Source organism: Myotis yumanensis, unplaced genomic scaffold (assembly GCF_028538775.1).
Source record: "Myotis yumanensis isolate MYYU_CA2020_CCGP unplaced genomic scaffold, mMyoYum1.0.hap1 SCAF_2, whole genome shotgun sequence".
NCBI classification, from domain to species: domain Eukaryota; kingdom Metazoa; phylum Chordata; class Mammalia; order Chiroptera; family Vespertilionidae; genus Myotis; species Myotis yumanensis.
The window spans coordinates 166474181-166498197 of NW_027223753.1; the positions used below are offsets into that span (position 1 = coordinate 166474181).

A 24017-nucleotide genomic window follows, 5' to 3' on the forward strand; every position below is an offset into this window, starting at 1 on the left:
AAGCCGCCCACCTTTGGTCCAGGCGCCAGCACCTGTGGCTGGCTGCAGCCCAGGAGACGGACAAGTCACCCGCCTGAGGTCTCAGGCTGCAGTCACCCGGAGAAGCTGCCAGCCCTGTGGTCCAGGGTGCCAGAGCCTGTGGCCAGGGAAATAGGTTCCCTCTTCTCCTACTGCAGTCATTACTTCAATATTCCCCTTCTGAATTTTTCTCCTGTGCTCAACCCAACTCCAATTTTCATCGGAAGGATACGGAACTGAGAGAGCAGTGTTAAAAGCTTATATTTTTAAGCCGGTAAGGTTGGTACTTAAACATAGAAATGGAAAACTAGAGTCCTTAAGGTAACAAAGGCTACAAAGGACAGGGACAGCGCATGACCTATTATATCCAGCAATCCATATGGGGACTGAAAACTTTGCAATGATGACAATTAGTGAAGATATGAATCAACTAAAATAGTTAACAGGGACAATTCTTCCATCTTTGAAAATATCTACATCAAATCTGTTTAAATAGATTTTCATCTGCATAATATAACACATTCTGACAAGACCACCAACACCACCAATGTGGTCAGTGTTGTGCCGATATGTTTAATAACTGAGGGACACCCCCCCCCCCCCCAAGTGCACAAATTTTTGTGCACCGGGCTACTAGTATTTATTATAAGTGAGGACAAAGAGAATCCAAAGGCATTATCCAACAAGAAACAAAGATTAAGGAAGCAAGTGGGTGCTTTTTGGCATATTTATTACCAAGCTTGGATCTACTTCTACTCCTCGGGATTCGAGGTTCTTTCGGACTGTAGTTATCTCATCACTTGCAAGATAGGCTGGGTGTTCCTCATTACATTTCAACATCTTCTCCAATTCACTCTTGGTTTCGTTGTGAACACACTTTAAAATGTTTCAAAGAAGACAGTATTTAGTTGGTTCATGATTTGGCACACTTATAAAAACAGAGTCCCAATTTTAATAAATATATTGCTGTTGCACAATAAATGACACAAGTTCAATCACAACAAATTAAGAACATACACAGTACCCTGGCTTATGCATACAGGAACAACTTGGAATTATGACAGCCAAAAAAGAAAAACAATTTTTAGCCCTATTTGTTGTATTTTACTTTTGCTGAAATATTTTACAGGGAAAGAGATAATATTCTATAAGTGCTTTATATCTAATAATTAGATGATTGTAATGACTTACACCTCTTGACATGTTTCTTTTCCAATAAATTAAATATAAAATTCATAGTGAAACTTTTAAATAGTCTTTTCATTAAAATATCTTGCTTTAGATTGCTTCTGTAAGGTACCCATTATTCTTAGATTCATTCCCAGGTTCGTCTCTATAATTGTTCACAATCTCTTCATCAAAGGAGGAAAATATACATACAGGTGATAAGTTTGAAAATATGACTCTTAATTTCACAGTGTGAAATTAAATTTTTCTTTTCATTTTTCATTCAAAATAATTTATTGATTGATTTTAGAGAGAGAGGGAGGGAGGGAGGGAAGGAGGGAGGGAAAATAGAAGGGAGGGAGAAAGAAACATCAATTTGTTATTCTACTTATTTATGCATTCATTGGTTGATTCTTGTATGTACCCTGACCAGGGATTGAACCCTCAACCTTGGCGTATTGGGACGATGCTCTAACCAACTGACTACCCCGCTAGGGCTTATCTCTTCATTTTTCAATCCTTCTTTTAAAATTGCATGTGTAAAAAAGCTACAAATTCACTGATTAAACAAGTCACTACCATAGCACTTAGCCCAAACTATACTAAGCTACAGAATCTGAGCATTTGTACAAACATAACACTTAAATACAAAAAAATTTGCTTGTAAATGGAACTAATTAATAGTCTCTGAAAACATGACATTTTAGAAGAAATATTATTTAATGAAGAGAAATTTCACTATTTCCTTAAATATCTGCTATTTGGTCTGAGGTAGGAAGGAAATCTCTAAATATGATTTTCCTCAACTTCTCCTGTTGTGTTTTCACTTTCACCTGTCCATCTGTCCCCACTTCACTTGGTCTTCAGGACAACACTCCTCTCCTACCTTATCCTGACCAAGATCTGCATTAGTTCAGCTTAGGTGAGGTGAGAATTTTCAGAAGTAACACCACAAAATAGTTTTCAGAGTATGGATTTATCATCTTTAACACAGAACAATCTAGAGTTTCTTTTCCTGCTAAATCCGGTCACTCAAAAAGACAAAGGATTGTAGACAGCTGCCTTAAACTTGCAATGTGAGGCCCAGAGATATTATTAATCTCCTTTATAATGTTTCTCACCGTAATTTCCAGGTATGAGGTCCAGAATAGTGTTTTTATTTTTTTTTATTTTTTTAAATATATTTTATTGATTTTTCACAGAGAGGAAGGGAGAGAGATAGAGAGTTAGAAACATCGATGAGAGAGAAACATCGATCAGCTGCCTCCTGCACACCTCCCACTGGGGATGTGCCTGCAACCCGGGTACATGCCCTTGACCGGAATCGAACCTGGGACCTTTCAGTCCGCAGGCCGACGCTCTATCCACTGAGCCAAACAGTGTTTTTAGAACAGTGTTTTTAAAGTGGGAGTGGGAGGGTTAGCAAGATTAGGGGAGAATTTGACAGGAGTCTGACAGGAGGCTTTGTTTTGAAAGAATAAACAAATATACACAAACACCTCCTAGGTGATTCTGACGCCACTCCCCTCTACACTTTAAATTATGGCCTTTGTTCTAAAGTCACCCTGAGTCCTACACCTGCTGCCCTGAAACCCTCTTCTCTGAAGGGTTTCTACATTCTTCCTCTGGGTTGCAGATCCTTGCACTGCCCTTAAAACTAATTCCTCTGCTTCTCTTGAAGAGTTTCCCTATGGGTTGAAGTTCCTGAGAAAAAAATAAAACTTACATACAGGAATCATTTCTAAGAGTGTTTGGCCAAAGCATATTTACCACAAGTTGCTGCATTAATTGTTCTGGAGACTCTAGGCCTATTTCACTAGGACTTGAAGGTCAGATATCGTTTTTCTTTGGTGTTTATTTGCCTTATACCAGTTTTTTCCAGTCAATAACCCCTCTCCCCTCCACCCCCATCTCAAAGTCAGAAACCTCTGATGGTCCCTAGGGGTTCTTTTTGGACAGACCTCCTCTCAGTCCATGTGCACACAGACAAGACTGATGCACCCTGAACACAGGCATCATCCAACCAGGCACTCTGACCACTTCTTCAGCTTCTCTTCAGTCTCTTAATGACTCCTTGCCCCCCAAATTCATCCGAGAAAGAAGAGAAGAGGAATTGTCCCTTCACTATTTTAAGACAAATTGGGACTCACATCTGATAGGTATCTTCATCTCCCTTCTCTAATCACAGGGATTCAGGAACAAGAAAGTGGGTTACACGCCACCTCTTTTTCTGATTCGTTACTGCCTTCATTCATGTATTCTATTTACACTCGTTTATTTAAGGAATGAACCAAGAATGAGACAGTGGGGTGAGACTGAATGCTAGATAGGAAAACAAGCCACAACAGTAAGGAAGGAATAAAAAGGGTGGGGGTTGAATACTTAATAATTAACCCATTTTCCCTCTTTTACTCATTGGTAAAGGTATTTACACTTGTCTTGACCAGTATGTTCTTCTGAAGTGCTCATTAAATGTAAATAAATGAATTCTATAATTCTGCTTGTTTCCTGTCTGAATTTTTATACTTATTTTGTGAACATAGGAGCAAAAAAAGTAAAAGAATATAACAATTTGAATAGACAACTAACAAAAAACCCAGAGATAATATAATAGAATAAGGTTAAAAAAGTTATTATATTTCTTATTCTAATCATATTCATTCTACATCCTCTGAAACCTTTATTATTCTTTTCCTTTTTTCATAACTATAATCTTCAATTTACCTCAAATAGGGAATTGAAATGAACAAAGCAAAGCAACCACAAAAGAGACATGCTTCAACTCTTTCTTTACTTATAAAAACTTTCATTCATAGTTTACTGTTTATTCTAAAGATTTTATATTTCAGAAAGGCTGACATAAACATTTGAAATTATTAAGACTGGTGTAGAGGCATGCATAGGTTCTATTTTACTGCCTGCACTAAAATGACCAAAATTATATCATCATAAGGGCAGAGATTTGTTTGTTTTCACCTGTTCTTGGGTCCGATTCTTCCAGTACAGCCACCTCTTTTTCCAATCTGGACCCACCATGTTTTCAATTGCATTTTCAGCTAAATATTGAAAGAAAAATTTAAATTCATCATGAATTTTGTCATTTACCAAGTACAGAAATTACAACTAATAATATTCTTGCTTTCATAACCACTTCAAAATGATAGTGCAATATAAAGTCAAATGAAGAAAAAGTTATATGATTGATAGGGTGCATATATAAGAAATAATTTAATTATATATGTTTACAACCAATGAAAAGTACAATTCATTGTGAAGTTCTTGTAAAGTTCTCCTAAGTATAGCAAACACTAGAATAGTTTGAATACAGCTTTTTAGATGATCAGTACTTGTGTCTAATTTACTTAATATTTTTAGTAGTAACTAAGCAGTCCACTAAAAAAAAAATCCCACAAATAATCTTCAACTACAGTATTAATAACAAAGACCTTGAAATATTAATTTTTTAAAAATTACAAATGTTCTCTGAAGTTGGATGATTCCTTCATCAGAAACTACTCAAAACTCCATAACCCCTGTCCCTACTTACTGTCCTTGAGACGAGCCTGAAGAGCCTCTTCCATGAAGTAAATAGCTGCGTCCCACTGCTGTTTATCAGATATGGACCGGTCTTCTAAAGCGTTATGTTGAATAACTCTCTGAAATAACAAGGGAAGAAAAACAGCTAATATGATTTGTGTCTTGTCATTTAGTAATTTTATTCAAATTGACAGCTTAGCAAATATCTAAAATGACATAAAGCATGTCCCTTCCACACAAATGCAGGAGGTCCTAGTATCTGCCTATTTGTCAGCTTTCTGTCTAAACAAACAACAATGGAGAATTTCTCCTAGCCCAAATTAAATGAGCTGACCATCTCTAAGATCATTGTGGGGGCTGGAGAGGGGCATAGTACACATTTAACTACATAAAACCTAACACCTACAACTCTAGTATTTAGGAGTTAATGATTCAGATCATCTTTACTTCTCCTTTTTGTCATATGGCCTATGTGTTAGCATTTTCAAAAAAGAGAGGATAAAAATAATAATCATTATCTCACTGGTAACAGCATTGGAAAATGTAATGGGGGGAAGCTTAAAGGTCTAAACAATCACAAGCAAATGTTATTTATCATAAAAAAACTAGTTTTCAAATTTTGTAATTATTAAATGAATGAATGAAAATGGCACTATTCTCTCAGAAAGCCAATCTTAATAAGGCAGCTAACAAGAATAAATACAGCTTTCAAATATGAAGATAAATATTATTTATTCCAAAAATTATAATTACAACCAGCCCACAGTCAGATATGCATTTTCCTGGAAGACTGCTTCAACAGTGCCTTTGAACAGAGGAGGTGCTTAGTAAGGTTTGATTATGGTGAGGAGACTGTTACATATAACAAAAGATTTTTCAGGTCGTGGAATGAGGAGCCAGTGTAGGCAGTAACAGTGATCCAGAAACATGTAGTTCCCCCAAAGAGATCTGCAGAGAGAGTGTTCACGAAGGTGCTATTAAGCAAGATGAGCAACATAAAGTTAACAGAGAGGTATCTCATGGTGACACTGATGTTTGTCACAAATTATTTGTTGTTCAAAGCCACCCGTGGTAAAGACAGAGATGGTAACAATTTCTGATGCCTAACAAAGGAAAAATCTCCACCAAGGAAGTCCCTAGTGTCCAAACTTTGACCAAAACCATCACACTGAAGTCTCCCAGATTGATGGTGGGGCTGCTGGTGACTTGGGCATGTTACTGACTGCACAACCATCACATTTGATTCCGTATCGACAACAACAACCACACACATCACCAAGACTATAATAGGTGGACTATCTGAAACAAGAATTGAGAAAAGCATCGTGATCACAGGAGATCAGACAGTGATCAGGACCAGGCGCCGGCCCAGGCCCAAGGGAAGCCTGAGAGCAGTACCCGACACATCGGTCATGAGAGTGCTGCTGCTCAAAGAAAGGGAGCTGGAGGAAAGGGAAAAGTACGGTAAGAAATTCATTATTGAACAACATTCAACTTAGTGAACCGGAAGACTTCTGACCATTTCAAGTCGTAATGCCACACCAATAATTCTCTGAATTTATACTACAGCTGGTAATGACCAGAAGCCTGAAAAATCAAAATGCCAATGCCAAACCTTACCTTAACAGCTCTGGTTTACACTGTTCCCTCACATTCAATATGTATTTTATTTTATAACCACTTCTAAATATTCTTGGTTCTTTCTATTTCTTTTTTTTAAATCAGGGAGTTTTATTTCCTGTTTACTATCTGCATTATATGACTCATTTGGTCTAAATGCTGGTGAACAGAGCAGCCCAGCTGGCAAGTGCTATTCACTGGAACAGGTGCTGTTGTGCACAAAGGAAACTCTGTGACTAATTTGAATCATGGTTTTCCTTCTTCCAGGTTCCTCCCATTGAGTTCCCACTGAATTACAGCAAATATTTACAGAGTTTTCAGACTGCAGTAAATATACTGTATGAGAAATTATTAATACAGATTAAAAGCATTTCTTACATCTTGAAACTTTCCTAATGTTTGACAAATTCACTGGGGATATTTTTTATATTGAACCCTTTTGACTTTCCTGTCCTTCAACTTTTTACTCTTAGTAGAAATAGAAAGTCAGAGGGTCTCCAGACTGGAGAATTATGAAGAAGCTCACTGACCATGCACTGTGTGTAGAGACCCCACCGCACCACAGTGCCAACTCTTCTCAGACACCCACATGCTCTTCAGCAGCATTCCAGAAACAGGAGGGAGGAGAAAGAGAAAACAATTTCTTCCTTTCTAATAAAGTATTCAAGCAGCTTAAAACCTTGGTGCTTCCTTTCTTAACACGTCCAAATTTTGGTACTTTCCATTGCTTGAACATTTGTGCAGAACACTTGCTTTGTACTAAAGCTCCTTGTCTACATGTAAAGCCGACCTTGTGTTATTGAGTAGGTCTGTCTCTTTCAGATAGCCTGATGATTCACACAGGTTTGAGGACACTGGGGAGAGGAGTTGGTAGGGGCTGTGGTGGTTTCTTGATGGTTACAGGAAACCAGACCATTTAAGGCTGACACCAGAGACCTGATAGGGACTTATTAACTGTACTGAACATTTTTTCTTTTGCTTTTGATCTTATGTATAGTTAGGATGCAAGATTAGATTTATGGCAGCTTCAAGTTGTTTTAAATGATATTTTGCTTTCAGTAATACTGTTATAAAGTAAAGTTGGTTTAGTCTCTGAAAAAAAAAAAGAATGAAATAAAAGAATGCTTACAAAATACACAGCAGTTTCTGGTACCTGGTAAGCATTCAACACATGGTAGTTAGCATTATGATTTAGGAGTCTAACATTTTATGACTCAAATCCACCGAAAATCAATGCATCTAATTCCTTACCAGAAAGTAAACCGAGAAACAGCTAACCTCTATTAGTTCAGGCTAATGGATAACAACTTGTTGAAGTTTATAGAAGCCTGTTTACTGAGAAGTTTGCTTTTTTTCTAAAATGATAACCAAGCAAGAAATAACAGAAGGCAATTACAGAAGGGCAGAGAAATGTCAAAGGGTCAATTACAGATCATAAATCTTTTCTTTCCTTCATTATTTTAAATTCAGAATCTAATTTAGTCATATAAAACATTTCTTATAAAAGTATCAATTTGAGAAATTACATAAACATATGAGGCTGACACCCTAATATACAAACAACATACCAAACTGTCCTCTGCACAGTCATTCCACTTGTGGCGTTTGATACTTTCTTCCTTAACAGCCTCTTTCAGTTTATCAAATATGTCATCATGCTCTTTTCCTTTTGGTTCTGTCATGAAGCGGGAAAATTCTTCTTGTAGTGTCTCCCAAGCAACCTAGAATTATTTAAAAGAAAAAAATTATACTACATACTTTTATTTAATTTATAACATGAAAAATATACACATGAACTTAAGTCAGATGTGAACTTAGGTCAGCTTATCAGAAAAGACATTATGAAACTGTATTAAGAAAACCATCAACAAATATAAACTCTGGCCTAGACATCTACACTGGCAGCTGGTGGGATAGATTTGAATTCCTGGCATGTGTTGACACACATACACGGTGCTTTAAGTTTCTAAAAATTAGTATCTAATATTTAAAAATCGAGAGTGAAAGATGAATAGTGAAAGAAAAGAGCAGTGTCAAAACGGCATTTTATACTTACCCTCTTCATTTCAAACATTAAGAAATTATGGCATGAAGAAAGGTGCCTGTACAAAAATACTCAGTGAAGTATTAAAATCAATGTTTCCTGACCTTCACCAGATCCGCATCTTTTATCACACCCAGGTGTGAAGGGGCAGAGCCGGCAGGAGACAGAATCATTGCCATTTCTATGACCACTTCCACTGCTTGAACCGTAGGATATAAAAATATCCTATCATGAGGCAGGGCCCAGAAAAACGTCAGGGCCGGTAGTGAGGACAGCTAGTGAAGTGGTGGCACCAGCACTAATTACCAGGGATAAATGTGCAGAGAAGTGGGCAGGGGTCAGCAGCACATAGCTGGGGCAGTATGACCACAAGTGTTCTTAGAAAGGGAGGTGTACGGAAACTGGGAACAGCGGTGAAGAAGCTATATCTGGAACAGGATAGGAAAGGGGTGAAATACACCTGAATAATCAGAGACTGACATTTTGTTTCTAAGGTAGGTATGAAAAACAAAATTATTCTTAACACTGATTCTAATTTTATGAGCATCCTCAAACAGAAACACCGGAGGCAGACTCTTAGCTGGAACAATCGTGCTTCAGAGTGATATGCATGGCTGATCACCTTGAATGGTGGTCATCATCATCACCGTCATAACAGCACTGGCATTTACTGAACAGTTACTATGGGCCAGGCATTGTCTAAGTATTTTACATACATGAACTCATTTACTCCTGTAACAATCGGTGAGATAGGCAACATTATCAGCCCTATTTTTATAGAAGAGGAATCAGAAGCTACTAGCCTAAGGATCACATAGCTAGTAAGTGGTAGGGTAACAGAAATGCAAATTTTTTAAGGCACTTTCTTATAATTTCTGGTCTAACCTTCTGGCAAGATCCAAACTAAAGAATTATTTAAGTATAATTGAGCCTTGCAGAAAATCAAGACATGAAATGTTTTATCCATTAAATATTTTCCTTATGGAATCTTTATCCACAAAAGAAGTTAAAAATGTTTCACATTTGAAATATTTGCAAATTTTGGCAGTTTTGTTAAATGCTATCTTTGGGGAGGAAAACAATAATACCCTCAGATCAACACCATACCAATTAGTAAAGATTTATAACAGTTGTAACTGGTAGCAGCATTAAGGTTAATCCCAACACAGATATGAGGAATAAAGAATGGAGTATAAAGACAAAAAGAAAGATAGTGGCTGTGATGGGAATAAAATTTAAAATTCACAGCTCCTACTCCCTTCAGATAATGCTTCTTACCCATTTAATTAAATTATATCCTAACCTCTACTGCTTTATTAGGAAGCTGTTTATCAGTCCACTGTTTGAGCTTGATGTCCACTGTGGTATTAAAAGTCCCTGAATTCATGGTCTGTGCAGCTGGAAGATAGATGTTTTCAATCACATGAGTTGATACTCTTTCCCACAAAGACTGCTGAAGGATTTCCTCCCTGGAATTTAAAAAGAAAACATTTCAAGAACACCAAATTTAAGTACAATATTAAGTTATTAAAACAGCTTTATCGCAGTATCATTAACTTACAATAAATCGCACATGTTTAAAGTGTTGACATATGTACACACCTGTGCATAACAACAATCAAGATAATGAACTAGCCATCATTCCCAAAAGTTGTCACCACTGGATCTGCTTTTTGTCACTACAGATTAGTTTATATTTCCCATAATTTTATATAAATGCATTCATACAGCATGTACTCTTATTTTTTGTCTTTTTCACTCAGCATAATTATTTTGAGGTTTATCTATGGCATGTGTATCAATATTTCACTCCTTTTTACTGATGAGTAATATTCCATCACATGAACCTGTTTACCCATTCACTTGCAGATGGCCATTTGGGTTGTTTCCAGTTTTTGTCCATTACAAATAAAGCTGCGATGAACATTCCTGTACAAGTCTTTGCATGGACATATGCTTTTGTTCCTCTTGAGCAAATATTCTATAAGTGGAATGGTGATTCATATGGTAATTATATATTTAATTTTTTTAAAATATATTTTATTGATTTTTTACAGAGAGGAAGGGAGAGAGATAGAGAGTTAGAAACATCGATGAGAGAGAAACATCGATCAGCTGCCCCCTGCACATCTCCCAGTGGGGATGTGCCTGCAACCCAGGTACATGCCCTTGACCGGAATCGAACCTGGGACCTTTCAGTCCACAGGCCGACGCTCTATCCACTGAGCCAAACCGGTTTCAGCATATATTTAATTTTTTAAGATAATGCCAAACTGTTTTCCAAAATGGTTAGACCATTTTATGTTCCCACCAACAGAGTATGAGAACTCTAGATCCTTCCTCTTGCCAACACTTGGTATGATTAGTTCTTTTAATGTCAGTCATTTTTAATAGATTTATAGTTTATCTCATTGTGATTTGAATTTGTATTTCCCTAATGACTAATAATTCTAAGTATATTTTCATTGGCTTATTTGCCTAATATTAATACATACATTATGCATATTGACTGTGAACCGGAGTCCAAGTCTGAAAACTTGGTATAATTTTAACAATTTATCAGACCACAGCATGAAGCACAGAGATGTTATGGAATACTGCTAAGTAATATTGTTCCACATTTCATGATTAAAGAAACAATAGATATAAAGGATGCACAATCAAGTTGAAAATTCTGCCTTGAAAGATATTTTACATGAATACAGATCTCTAAATAAGAAAAAGAGAACTAACTATTCCTTTCCTTTTTTAAAATATTTTATTTTTATTTACTTATTTTTTTATTTTAATTTAAATTCCTTACTGTTTAAAGAATTACATGAGTCTCCTTTTTCCCCCATTGATCTCTCCCCAGCTGCTCCCACCCCCCACCATATGCCCTCACCCACCTACTGTCAACTATTTCTATCAAGAAAAAAACCCTGAAATCTCAAGCAAATATTTATTTGATTTGTTCCAAACTAATTTCTACTACTATATACTACTAAAATATATAATATACAAAAATATTCTGCTTATCAAGTGGTCTGTTGTAAAAGTAACCTCAACCTCTAGGATGCAGCCACAAAGCCGAGGGTAGTAAAAACAGATATCCCAGCTGTCTAAAAGCCAAGCTTAGTTTTCTTGGGTCGACACTCCCTCTTATCCGAGACTACTCATACTTAATATTTTGTGTAAAATTAAGTTTATTGAGCTTAGCTGGTGGTTTTCTCTTGTTAACTTTCAGGTAAAAAAAAAGAATATGAGGCCTGGCAGGTATGGCTCTGTGGCTGCGCAACGACCTATGAACCAGGAGGTCATGGTTTGATTCCTGGTTAGGGCACATGCCTGGGTTGCAGGCTCAATCCCCAGTGGGGGATGTGCAAGTAGCAGCCAATCTATGATTCTCTCTGATCATTGATGTTTCTTTCCATCTCTCCTTCTCTGAAATCAATACAATTAAAAAAAAAAAAAAGAATATGAGGAGAGGATACACCACTGTGGACCAGAGGACAAAGTCAATTTAGTCATGCTGTTCATGACAAATAATGGGAGAATGCTAGGAGCAAGCTGAAGAAAAGAAGCTTGTGAGGAGAACCAAGATGGCGGCATAGGTAAAAACCTGAACTCGCTGCCGCGTACAACCACATTAAAACTACAACTAAAAGACAAAACGAATATCATCCAGAACCACGGGAAGGCTGGCTGAATGGAAATTCTACAACTAGAAGGAAAGAGAAAAATGCACTGAGTCCCGCAGGAGGTGGAAGTGTGGAGGTACGGAGGCGCACGCGAAAGGGGCTGGTAGCTGGGTACACTGTTGTCTTTTTCAATTGGGAGGGAGATGCAAGCTCCTGACTGCTCTGAACTCCAGCTGCGGGCAAAAATTTGGGGACCCAGACTCATATGGAGAGAAACTGTACTGTCTGGCATTGGGCCGGAACGTGAGGGCGGCTTCCTGGCAAAAGTGCTTTCAGCGTTCATTGTTCCTGCACAGGGCAGGGGGACACAGACCCCAGGACCTCTCCGAGGCAAAGCAGACTGGCAGCCATTTCGGTTTGCTCCACCCTGATGGTTCCCTGAAATCCTGCTCCACCCAATTTATATCCCCACCCAAGCTGTGCACAGAGGCTTTTGCATACTAATGTCCTGGCCTTTCTCTGCCTAAAAACCTGTCAAACTGTAGCTGGGTCAGAAAATCCCAGAGATTCCAAAAGAAGGCCTACAGCTCCTCAGCAGCCTGCATTACTTCACAGCTGCGCCTCATCTGGGCACCTCCAAACCCCAAAAAAGAGGAGGAATCTGCAGATATCTCTGTAGCTTCTGCAGGGTGGCCTCAGGCAGTGGTTGACTTTGCACCGCCTTGGAGATCCAAGAGCCAGTCTACTCAGTGGTCAGAGGGAGACCATCCAGATTACAACTCTTCACATCCATAAGAGACACACTCAGGGGGCAGACTCAGCGAGCACCAAAGCCCCAATGAAGCAAGTCCCGCCCCATAAGGGTGTTTCCAACACAGAAGTTCTCCCATTGTAGACACAACTGGTCCTCACAGCCAATTGGCCTGGAGGTCAATTCCTCCCAGTGATACCAACAGAAATCAAGGCTTAACTATAACAAGACTGTGCACACAGCCCACTAAGGGATGCACCAAGAGTGTCCACCTCAGGTAATTAGGGAGGCTGAACCACTGGGCCCTACAGGACACCTAGCACAGAAAGCCATTCTATCAACACAGGAAAGCAGCCAAAATGCAGAGACAAAGAAACATGTCACAAATGAAAGAAATGGAGGAAAGCAAACTACTGGATATAGAGTTCAAAACCATGGTTATAAGGTTACTCAAGAATCTTCTAGAAACTTCTGAGAAATATAGTGAGACCCTCAAGGATATGAAAAAGGACCAATTAGAAACTAAGCATACACTGACTGAAATAAGGAATAATATACAGAGATCCAACAGCAGATTAGGGGATCCCAAGAATCAAGTCAAAGATTTGAAATATGAAGAAGCAAAAAACACCCAACCTGAAAAGCAAAAAGGAAAAAAAAATACAAAAATATGAAGATAGCGCAAGGAGCCTCTGGGACAACTTCAAGCGTACCAACATCCCAATTATAGGGGTGCCAGAAGAAGAGAGAAAGCAAGATATTGAAAACCTATTTGAAGAAATAATGACAGAAAACTTACCTTACCTGGTGAAAAAAACAGACTTACAAGTTCAGGAAGCGCAGAGAACCCCAAACAAAAGGAATCCAAAGAGGACCACACCAAGACACATCATAATTAAAATGCCAAGGGCAAAAGACAAAGAGAGATTAAAAGCAACAAGAGAAAAACAGTTAGTTACTTACAATGGAGTAACCATATGACTGTCAGCTGATTTCTCAACAGAAACTATGCTGGCCAGAAGGGAGTGGCAAGAAATATTCAAAGTGATGAATAGCAAGAACCTAGAACCAAGATTACTCTACCCAGCAAAGCTATCATTCAGAATTGAAGGTCAGATAAAGAGCTTCACAGACAAGAAAAAGCTAAAGGAGTTCATCACCACCAAACCAGTATTATATAAAATACTGAGGGGTATTCTTTAAGAAAAGGAAGAAGAAAAAGGTAAAGATAAAAATTATGAACAACAAAGTGACAACAAATACACATCTATCAACAAGTGAATCTAAAAATCAAGTGAATAAAAAATCTGACGAACAGAATAAACTGGTGAATAGAATAGAAACAGGGGCTTAGAAAGGGAATGGACTGACAATTCTTGGGGGGAAAGGAGTGTGGGGGGTGCAGGAAGAGACTGGACAAAAATTGTACACCTATGGAGGAGGACAGTGGGTGGGGGTAAGGGCAGGGGAGGGTGGGAACCGGGTCGAGAGGAGCTATGGGGGGAAAAAGACGAACAAATGTAATAATCTGAACAATAAAGACTTATTAAAAAAAAAGAAGAAAAGAAGCTTGCCAGGGCCTCCCTATTCACATGCCATTTTAAACACAAACTTAAGAACATTTCTGAAAAATAAACAAAAGAACATGACTGAGCTTCTGACTGCTAAAGCTTTCTGCTGCTCCTGCCTCAGAACAGACCTGGTCTGTTATTTCTTCCCAGCAATTCTGGGTCAGGAATCTACATCCCAGACACCATTTCAAGGAGATTATAGCAAAAATTCAGATCACCAAATCCTCACAAGCCTAATGCCACATTCTCAATGGAGCCGACTGCTTTCCAACCTACCCTGGGTAGCTATATCACCTATCCAACCCAAGCCTCACTGGTTCTTCCCCCTCCCGCCCCCTCTCCCCACATTGGCTCTTTTGTCACCAAGCTGCTGTCATCTGTCTAGACTCCCCTGCCCCCACCATTACAGTAATTTTTATTGTGATTTATTTTGATGCAAGACTCTGCTCCATAACACATAAATCATTTTACATTCTCACTCACTTTTCCTTGCATCTTCAAACCTTTCTTGATTCTTCCTATGGGCAGTAATCATCCTCAAATTCTGCTGAGTGGAAGCTGCTCATTAATTAGTTGATTGTGCTTCAGAGTTAGGAAGCAGAAGCTACGTTTTCCTCCCCCCACCATTTCTCTTCTGGACCATTAGTTCTCAATTCTCATGTAAAAAAAACAGCCTCTTATACCATCCACTATGCTTACTTGTATCCCTACTCATATTGAACACTTTTCCCAGCATATGTTCCAAGTGACTGCAGACTTCTTTATACTAAGTTTTGCCAACATACAGGATAAATCCCACAAATATACAAAATACAACTCACGTTATAGTCATATTTACTACCCTCTTTATCTCCAGGAACTTTCCCTACTCTCGATTTTAATTTAATAAATTTTCAAAATGGAAATTTTTTTCTTTTAATGCAGAGGACTTATTCCATATACGAATTTCAACCAACACAGAAAAAGTAAACACCCATCCACAATTCCTCTTTCAGTAGACAACCACTATTTACAGCTTAAGTTGTCATTTTAAAAAGTTAATGCTTGTGTACATGTATATTTATACAAGTAGATCATTACACATACTGCTTTATAAATACTTTTTTAAACTTAAAAGTACATCATACAGTTTTCCATGTCAACATCCTATATTTTTCAATGGCTCTACAGTAATCCATCTATGGATACATCAAATATTACATGATTCCAAATAGTGAACAAGTTTTTTTACACTTCAATTTTTTTACACTTATAAACAAAACCATGGTAAAGATTCTTATGTGCTCATCTTTGTCAAATTTATCTTCATTCCATAGACTCCTAACAAAGTAATTACTGGATGTCGATGTACTCGCTGTTTAATTGCCTCTTCTCCATTACTTTTGCACCCAATCACTAAATCCTGTCAATTCTACTTTCTAGGTAACCTATTAAATATCTCAGAATGTCTCCACTTCTCCACTTGCACAACCACCATTCAAACTCAATCCACTATGATGTCTTGTCTAGATTATTACAACAACTGCCTCCTTGCTTACAATTTTCTCCACCTGTTTTCCATTTTCTCAACTACAAAGATATTTCTAAAATGCAAATCTGACCTAAACCTCCGCAATGGCCTTCACTGCTCATAGGATAAATTCCAGTCTTTCTGAACTTGGCTTGTAAGGCCCAGAATAATCTATGTCTTGCTTATATTCATTGTTTTATCTCCCGCCTCCTTCCTCCTTCTATGCTAAAACTAGGGGTGACGGTCTTCAACTACCTGCTTCACCTTTCTTGCTTTCACCTCCTGGTTCTGCAATATCCCTGTCACAAACTGCCTTTACCTACCACCTTTACATCTCAGATTATATCAGAAATCTTTTTTGATTCCTTAAATTTGAGTTAGAGGACTCAACTGTGCATTCCCATTTTCCTTTCATTCTTCGAACTTCAACAAAATAAACGTAATACTCTTCGACAAAAATTGTATCCATACCATGGTACCATTTCTTTTAAAAAGTGTGTTGTTTTTTTTTAAATATATTTTATTGATTTTTTTACAGAGAGGAAGGGAGAGGGACAGAGAGTCAGAAATATCGATGAGAGAGAAACATCGACCAGCCGCCTCCTGCACACCCCTCACTGGGGATGTGCCCGCAACCAAGGTACATGTCCTTGACCGGAATCGAACCTGGGACCCTTCAGTCCGCAGGCCGACTTTCTATCCACTGAGCCAAACCGGTTACGGCAAAAAAGTGTGTTTCTATAAATCTAGCCAGCTATTCTTCCAAATGACATATGGAAAAAAAAATCTATGATGATGGTCACATCATGTTAATGATACACCAGTATCTCCAACTTAATGTCAGTAATTGATTCTTGATGATCAGGTATATTGTGTAAAAATGGTGAGAGCCTATTTCTCACTATAATGTACCATGTGTCAAGCCTAAACCCCCAATAACTTTTTAAAAATATAATTAAAGTATAGTAGAATGTCTATAACTGAATAACAAACAATTATTTTAGGACATAAAATGCTTATAACACTGCTTCCAGAGCACATATATAGATCAAACAGTCCTGTGACCTTAACAATTATAAGCATCTTAAGCACACATTCTAAAATATCACATAAGGCATTATGCAGTAAAAAGAAACTACCTAAGACATCAATATGTCACAAACATAAAATGTTTGGGGTACAGCCCTAGCTGGTTTGGCTCAGTGGATAGAACATCAGTCTGTGGACTGAAGGGTCCAAGGTTCAATTCTAGTCAAGGGCACATGCCCAAGTTGTGGGCTTGATCCCCAGTAGGAGGCATGCAAGAAGCAGCCGATCAATCAATGAATCTCTCTCATCATTGACGTTTCTATCTCTCTCTCCCTCTCCCTTCCTCTCTGAAATCAATAAAATATATATTTTAAAATGTTTGGGGTACATTGCAGGTGAATTCAATGTGGTATGAACAGTTAAAATTAGGACCTGCTATTTTGATCTATATTTGTGTTAAGCTATAATGCCTAAAAAAAAATGATGAAAATATAGAAAATCATCTGTTCCAGCAGCACACATAGTAAATGTCTAGCAGCCAGCTGTCCCAACTCTCTCCCTTGCCTTCTCAACAGGCAATCTGGCAATGCAGGCTTCCTGTCCCTGCACAATTCTCCTCAGCCACTTGTGTGCTAAATAAATGAGATTTACCATTAAGGCTCGTTTTCTTGCTGGTAACTTTGATTACAGACTTGCTCTGCTCAAACAAAACCAACCATGCCATTTGATGATGCCCTGAATTTACAGAAACATCAAATTTTTCTGCCATAAATGGCATTATTAGTTATTACAGTTTACAAATTATCTTTTATGTTCATTATCCTCATACAACCTAGTATGAGTACTATTATATTCATTCCCTGTGTACATACACACATGCATGCACATATAGCTCTCTCTTGTAAATTAAAAAATGAATTGGCTTACATAAAGCCATAGAACTGGCTTAAAATACAAAGAATAACAAAGATAAGTTGTGTTGTATATAATTACTCAATAAGTATAGACCAAAACCCTTTTTTTTGTTTTTGTTTTTAATAGGGGAGATTAAAAACAGGTAAACTTTGACTGCTTAAAGAGAGAAAGTGTTCACTACTGAGGAAGAAAGGTCACCAGGATGGGGAAACTAGTAATATTGAATTCAAACTCAAGGATTGGACACTACTATGGAGGGTCAATTTTGATAATTTTGAACTGAGCAAACAGAAGAGGTACAGAAACTATTTGTAATGCATGGCAGTAAGAATAGTTCTGCTCCAAGAGTGATAAATTCTTTAAGATACCACAAATTTCGTTAGATAAGATATGCACCAGGAATTTGATAATTAACAGATGATTGCAAAAAAATCTAAGGGCTATTTAGACATAGCTTATTTGAGGTATATAGAACCCACTTTGGTTACAGTGCCCACTCCAACAAATTTAAGAGCACCCAAATTTACACAAAGCATAAGTTGAAGGTGATAGCTTGCCTTGAAACACTTGCATGAGTATTTTTCAAAAGGATGTATTTACTTGCTATTTAAGAAAAATTTCAAATAGGATTCAATTTGAATAGTGATTTGTACAAAACATATTAAAGGTAAAAAAAAAAGCCTCAAGCAATCAGATTTTAAAAGAATATAGAGCTGCCTAAAGAACTAACTGCAAGACAGCCAGGGCATTAGAGTTCTCAAATAAAGGGCAGAGTGGAAGAGGGTGAAAAGGCAGCCGGGGCCAGGTCGTGCAGGCCTCTGAGGGCCACTTAGGGAACTTTGGATGTGTGCTAAGAAGCCATTATAGGTTTTGAGATGGGAGTCAGATAACCTTTTAAATCAGGTGTGGGGAACCTTTTTTCTGCCATGGACCATTTGGATATATATAAGATCATTTGCAGACCATATAAAAATTATCAACTTAAAAATTAGGCTGCTATATTGGTCAAACATTTAATTAACTCACCCCCAATGCATTGGCAGGGCCAATCCACATGATTTCATGGGCGTTATATGGCCCACAGCCCGGACATCCTAGCCGCCCCCGCCACCCCCTGTTTTAAATTAGTCATTCTAGCAATTATAACCCACCCCCATCCGTCCAAAAAAGAGTAAAAAGCAAGATACTTAATAAATACACAATTATTCTACTTAAATACTTAAATAGGTAGACTAGAACAGGGTTAGATACATTTATGTTTCTGCCTATATTTTGAGGATTGAGTCACAGCTACAATAAATCACAGCTTTATCAATCTAAATTTTAGTATTTAATTATAATTCATAGAGTAAAGTTTTTGAAAAAAGGTCAAATACTCACCAATGTTTTGGCGTAACCTGGCTCAGACTGATAACTTCATCAAGGATTTCATTTTTAGCCTTTTCAAATAGTTCATTCTAGGCAATATAGATACAAGAAATAAGATTTTCATAAGAGAGTCCATTTGCCCTGCCATGATTTTCAGAAATAACTAAAAAGAAGGCCTCTGACAGGCTAGTAGGATGAGCTCAGGTTTGAAGTATGCATGACCAGCAAATAACACTCTTCTCTTCTAATATCTTTTGTAGAAAGGCCAATATACAGACAAGGACAAATAAACTGACATAGATGTCTACCTTATTCACTTAATTCTGAATGCAGTTTTTTACATAACATTTGTTCAGATAAATTTTCCACATACCAAATGTTATATGGAAGTAGTAATACATTAATACATATTACCTTAGTGTATTAGTAAACTGATGCTATTTTACAACCAATGGCATTTTTAAAATCAAGGAAAACTAGTATTTAAATCCCATCAAATTAGAGTATATTCTTCAACAGTAAATGCTGAAAAGGTAAAAAAGTTGGTGTATAAGTTTACATTACATAAATACAACTAATTTTATAATGCCTTTAAAAAATTCTTCATCTCAGAAAATACTTTTAAATACTTGTTTTGACATCCCATGACCCTAGTTATGTTTTAAAAATAATTTAAATTATTGTAGAAAAATAACTGTTCCTGGGAATGCATTCTTGCAGCTTTAAATTAGCAATCCTGGTAAAAACCAGAACAATGTAGCTTACCAAATTTCGCTCATTAACATACATTTTGTTAGAGTGCAATATTAGATTACATCAGCGATTTTCAACTTTTTTCATCTGATGGCACACGTACACTAATCACTAAAATTCTATGCACACCAAAAAACATATTGTAATTTTTGCTGATTTGACAAAAAAAAAAATAGTTGTGATTTTAACTCATTCACATCAGACAGCTACTGTGTTGACTGTTGTCATTTTTTATTTGACAATCTAAGGGAAAAGAGGTCAGTGCCCCTGACTAAATAGCCAGGTGCTGCATGTTTTAAAATACCTTGCAGCACACTGTTTGAAAATTGCTGGATTAGATATATGTAAAATACATGAGGTGCACAAACATTACCCGGTCAAGTTCTCGAAGGCGAGGATAGTTATTCTTCCACTCAGTTTCAAGGTTGAAACGTGTTGCTGAGGAAGAAGGACAGGTGTTCAAGTTAGAGGACTTTCTTTCTTTCCACAGGCAGTGGCTAAAGGCTATCATGCATATCTTCTTCATTAACTGAATTTAAGTGTGCACCTATGCCTCCTGAGTACTGTAGGCTCTCAACATCTCTGAATCTCATATTGCAAGTTTTCCAAACTAATCTCCTTGACTCTAGTTTCTACATCTAATCCACAAAACACATGACCGAAAGAGTTTAGTACAGTAGCTAAGAGCATGGACTCTGCATTTATACCAAGATTCAAATCCTGGGTCTACTGCTGTATGATGCTGGGTGTACAGTGGGGCCTTGACTTACGAGTTTAATTCGTTCCGTGACAGAGCTCGTAACTCAAATTATTCGTGAACAAGTGAGACACGTGATGCTGGGCTGATGTTGTGGCATTCACTGTGACATTCGCTGTGCCAACTAGCGGTGGCGTATCTGAAGCTGGCTCATAACCCGAATTTTAGCTCGCAACTCAAAGCAAAAAATCGGCCGAGAGATGGCTTGTATCTTGAAAAACTCGTTAGTCGGGACACTCTTAAGTCAAGGCCCCACTGTATTACTTAGGTAAGGTACTCTGTCCTCAGTTTTCTCTTCTGTAAAATGGGACTAATACTAATACCTACAAGGTTGCTTAGGGACTAAATGGAATAAACAGGTAGGATTGCCAAATGAAAAAAGGAAGAAATGTGTACTATCACCAAATGAAACTATGGAAGCAAAGCCATGGAGCAGGAAAAGTATGGAATTCATGAACTAGCCGAGGCGCAGAATGCTGATTCCTAACACATTTCCTCTCCCCTCAACCCCCAAAGGGGGACTCTGACTTCACTGCAGTTTACTAAGCTCTTTCTCCCAAATACTACTGCACACCTTCTAATCTGTTGAAACTCGCAGTGTGCTCCCAGCAATGTTTCCTTTGAGAGGAAACACCCTGTTCTTGTAATACTGCATTTTCCACGTACTATCTAATAGTAAATGAACTGAAAAGCAACTGTTAAAGGGAGTAAAGAACCTCATGGATGCCTAAGATTGCCAGCTAATATAATGTCTAAATGTGCTGCCTTATTTAAAAAACCCAACTTACCTTTAAAACTATCAGCCTGTTGTTCAACTGACTCTCGTACCATTTTCCAGAAGCAGTCCGATACAGCAAGGCTTAAATTCCTTGTAGTCACCTGGTGTGCCTTTAGCATGCTGGCCCTATTAAAAGTAACAAGAGTTAAAGTATACTAAAATAACAAAAGGACGATACCATCACTAAGTTTGAGAATGTGCTTGTTATGATAACCTAATGAGAACAGCCCACGTATACATTTTTATAGGAACACTGTCCAATAACATTTTCTGTGATGAAGAAACTATTCTATATCTAAATTAACCAATATGGTAGCTACTACTAGCCACATGGGGTTATTGAGTCCTTGAAATATGTGGCTAGTGTGATTAAGAAATTAAGTTTTAATTTTATTTGATGTTAACTACTTTAAATTTAAATAACCACACAAGGCTAGTGACTACAGTATTGGACAGCACAGTTCTATACACCTGTGAGCTCCTATCCCTTCAGAAAATACTCAATAGTATGTCTATGAGAACTATATTGATTTACTATACTAATATAGAGGCAAACATACTTTTCCACTTCAAGAGACTCTCTACTTATAAAGTTTTATTATAACTCAGTTGCCCTTTAGCTCTTCCTTTTTGCTTTTCTTTAGTATCATATTTTCTGATAATTTCTGTCAATATCTACTAGTATTTAGGGATACCCCTTTGACATCCCCAGCCCACTTCAATTTTCCCCAACACTGAAAGAGAAATAGATACATGCATTTAAAAATGTAAGTGTTGGTTTTTAAAAATCACTTTATGAGTAACACAACTTCAGGTGTCCATGCTGTCATTCATTGCCCACACCCCAGGGGCAGTTTACTATGTCAGCATGTATTGCACCATGTGATAAACTGCTCTGAGTTCTGTCAAGGTAGCTGGAGGACTTATTTAGTAGGTACCATCTGGGAAAAATTCTGAAAAGTCAATGTTAAACTAACAGCTATAAAGAAACTTTTAAGTGAAAACTACTAGTTCAAGCTACTCCCTCACTATCAAATCTTTAAATGTTTAAACAAGATACCTACTTTAGGAGTTTTGAATTCTGAAAAAATTCTTCTTCATATTCCCTTATTGCTTCTATGCTTTCGGAGCTGTTTCCTAGGGAAAGATGATGATGAAGTTCTCGCTGAGAAAATGTTTATCACTTGAAAACAACAAAAACTTCAATTACAGTAATCCATCTTTGCATACCTTTTCCTGTTACAACAGCAAAATAACCGAGAGCTTTCATTGGGAAGAGTTTTCCTTCAATTATCTGCTGAATCTATTTTTAAAAGTGAGAAAAATAAATGTGAGATAAAGGTTTACTTAATTTTAAAGAGCATTATATACCATTTAGAAAGGAAAATTAATAATGCTGTATATGTACAGTTAATTTAAATATGTAAACCTATACAAAAGGATTAAAATGTATTTCAATTTCTATTTGAGGAAAAAATAAATACATTTAATTTTAGTATACTAAAAATGTTTTATTAAAACACAAGTATCAAAATTAAAACTTGGAATGATGTGTACTGCTTTAGAGTCAGGCCTCTGTTTGAATTTCTGCTCTGCCACTTACTAGCTATGTGGCCTTAAGTATACTCCAACTTTTTCAAAATGGTTGTTAAGAAAATTATCCTATACTAGAGACCCGATGCACGAAATTCATGCAAGAGTAGGCCTTCCTTCCCCCAGCTGCTGGCACTGGCTTCCCTCTGGCACCAGGGACCCGAGCTTCCCTCTGGCCATAATGTGCTAAGTGTCCAGTCGACCAGTCAGCCATTCAACCAATCAAAGCATAATATGCTAATGATATGCTAAGTCCGCTCAACCGATCACTATGATGTGCACTGACCACCAGGGGGCAGAGAGTTGACCAGTCGCTATGACATGCACTGACCACCAGGGGACAGATGCTCCAATCCACAGATTAGCTTGCTGCTGGGGTCTGGCCGATTGGGACTGAGCAAGATGGGCTGGACATGTCCTGGAGCACTTCTGCAGTCCCTCTCTGGCTGGCCAATCTCCCATGTCGCTCCCCGGCCCTGATCGTGCAACAGTGGGGTCCCTTGGCCTGGCCTGCGCCCTCTCGCAATTCGGGACCCCTCGGAGGATGTCAGAGAGCCGGTTTCAGTCCGATCCTACAGGACAGGCGGAGGGACCCCACTGGTGCACAAATTCATGTACCAGGCCTCTATATGTGATAATAATGATACTTAGCATAGTGCCAGGAATGCAGAAGATTCAATGAATGGTAGCTGCTATTATTTCCCCATATTCTTCTGCAAATATCTAAATTCTAACCAAGTTGGACTGTCTTTTTATACTCTTTGTAAAAAAAATATTTGTACCCCCGGTTCTCAACTCTTTTAGGGTCAAAAATCTTTTTCTAAATATAACCAAAACTACAGTCTCTGGCCCTAGAAAAACGCACATTTGTACAGAGATCTATCATTCACACAGTGTAAAAGAGTTCCTACTCCCAGAAGGCCCTCCAGTTGAAGACTTACTGATGTAAGAATCCCTGCTCTAAGATATGCCACATTCCTAAGCTA

At 37.7% G+C, this 24017-nt stretch overlaps 1 protein-coding gene across 4 annotated transcripts in view; it reads right to left on the reverse strand.

Annotated features, from left to right (window-relative positions):
* OPA1 (OPA1 mitochondrial dynamin like GTPase) overlaps window positions 1-24017 on the reverse strand; it is a 95700-nt gene that overhangs the window by 32125 nt on the left and 39558 nt on the right. For all 4 annotated transcript variants that reach the window (XM_070406543.1, XM_070406546.1, XM_070406544.1 and 1 more), the window contains 10 exons: window positions 22669-22741; window positions 22503-22575; window positions 21449-21564; window positions 20277-20341; window positions 19163-19239; window positions 9690-9855; window positions 7911-8063; window positions 4733-4841; window positions 4162-4241; window positions 754-894 (listed from right to left, as the gene is read on the reverse strand). In XM_070406543.1, coding sequence (XP_070262644.1) covers window positions 754-894; window positions 4162-4241; window positions 4733-4841; window positions 7911-8063; window positions 9690-9855; window positions 19163-19239; window positions 20277-20341; window positions 21449-21564; window positions 22503-22575; window positions 22669-22741 — 1053 coding nt within the window. The remainder of the gene's footprint in view (window positions 1-753; window positions 895-4161; window positions 4242-4732; window positions 4842-7910; window positions 8064-9689; window positions 9856-19162; window positions 19240-20276; window positions 20342-21448; window positions 21565-22502; window positions 22576-22668; window positions 22742-24017) is intronic.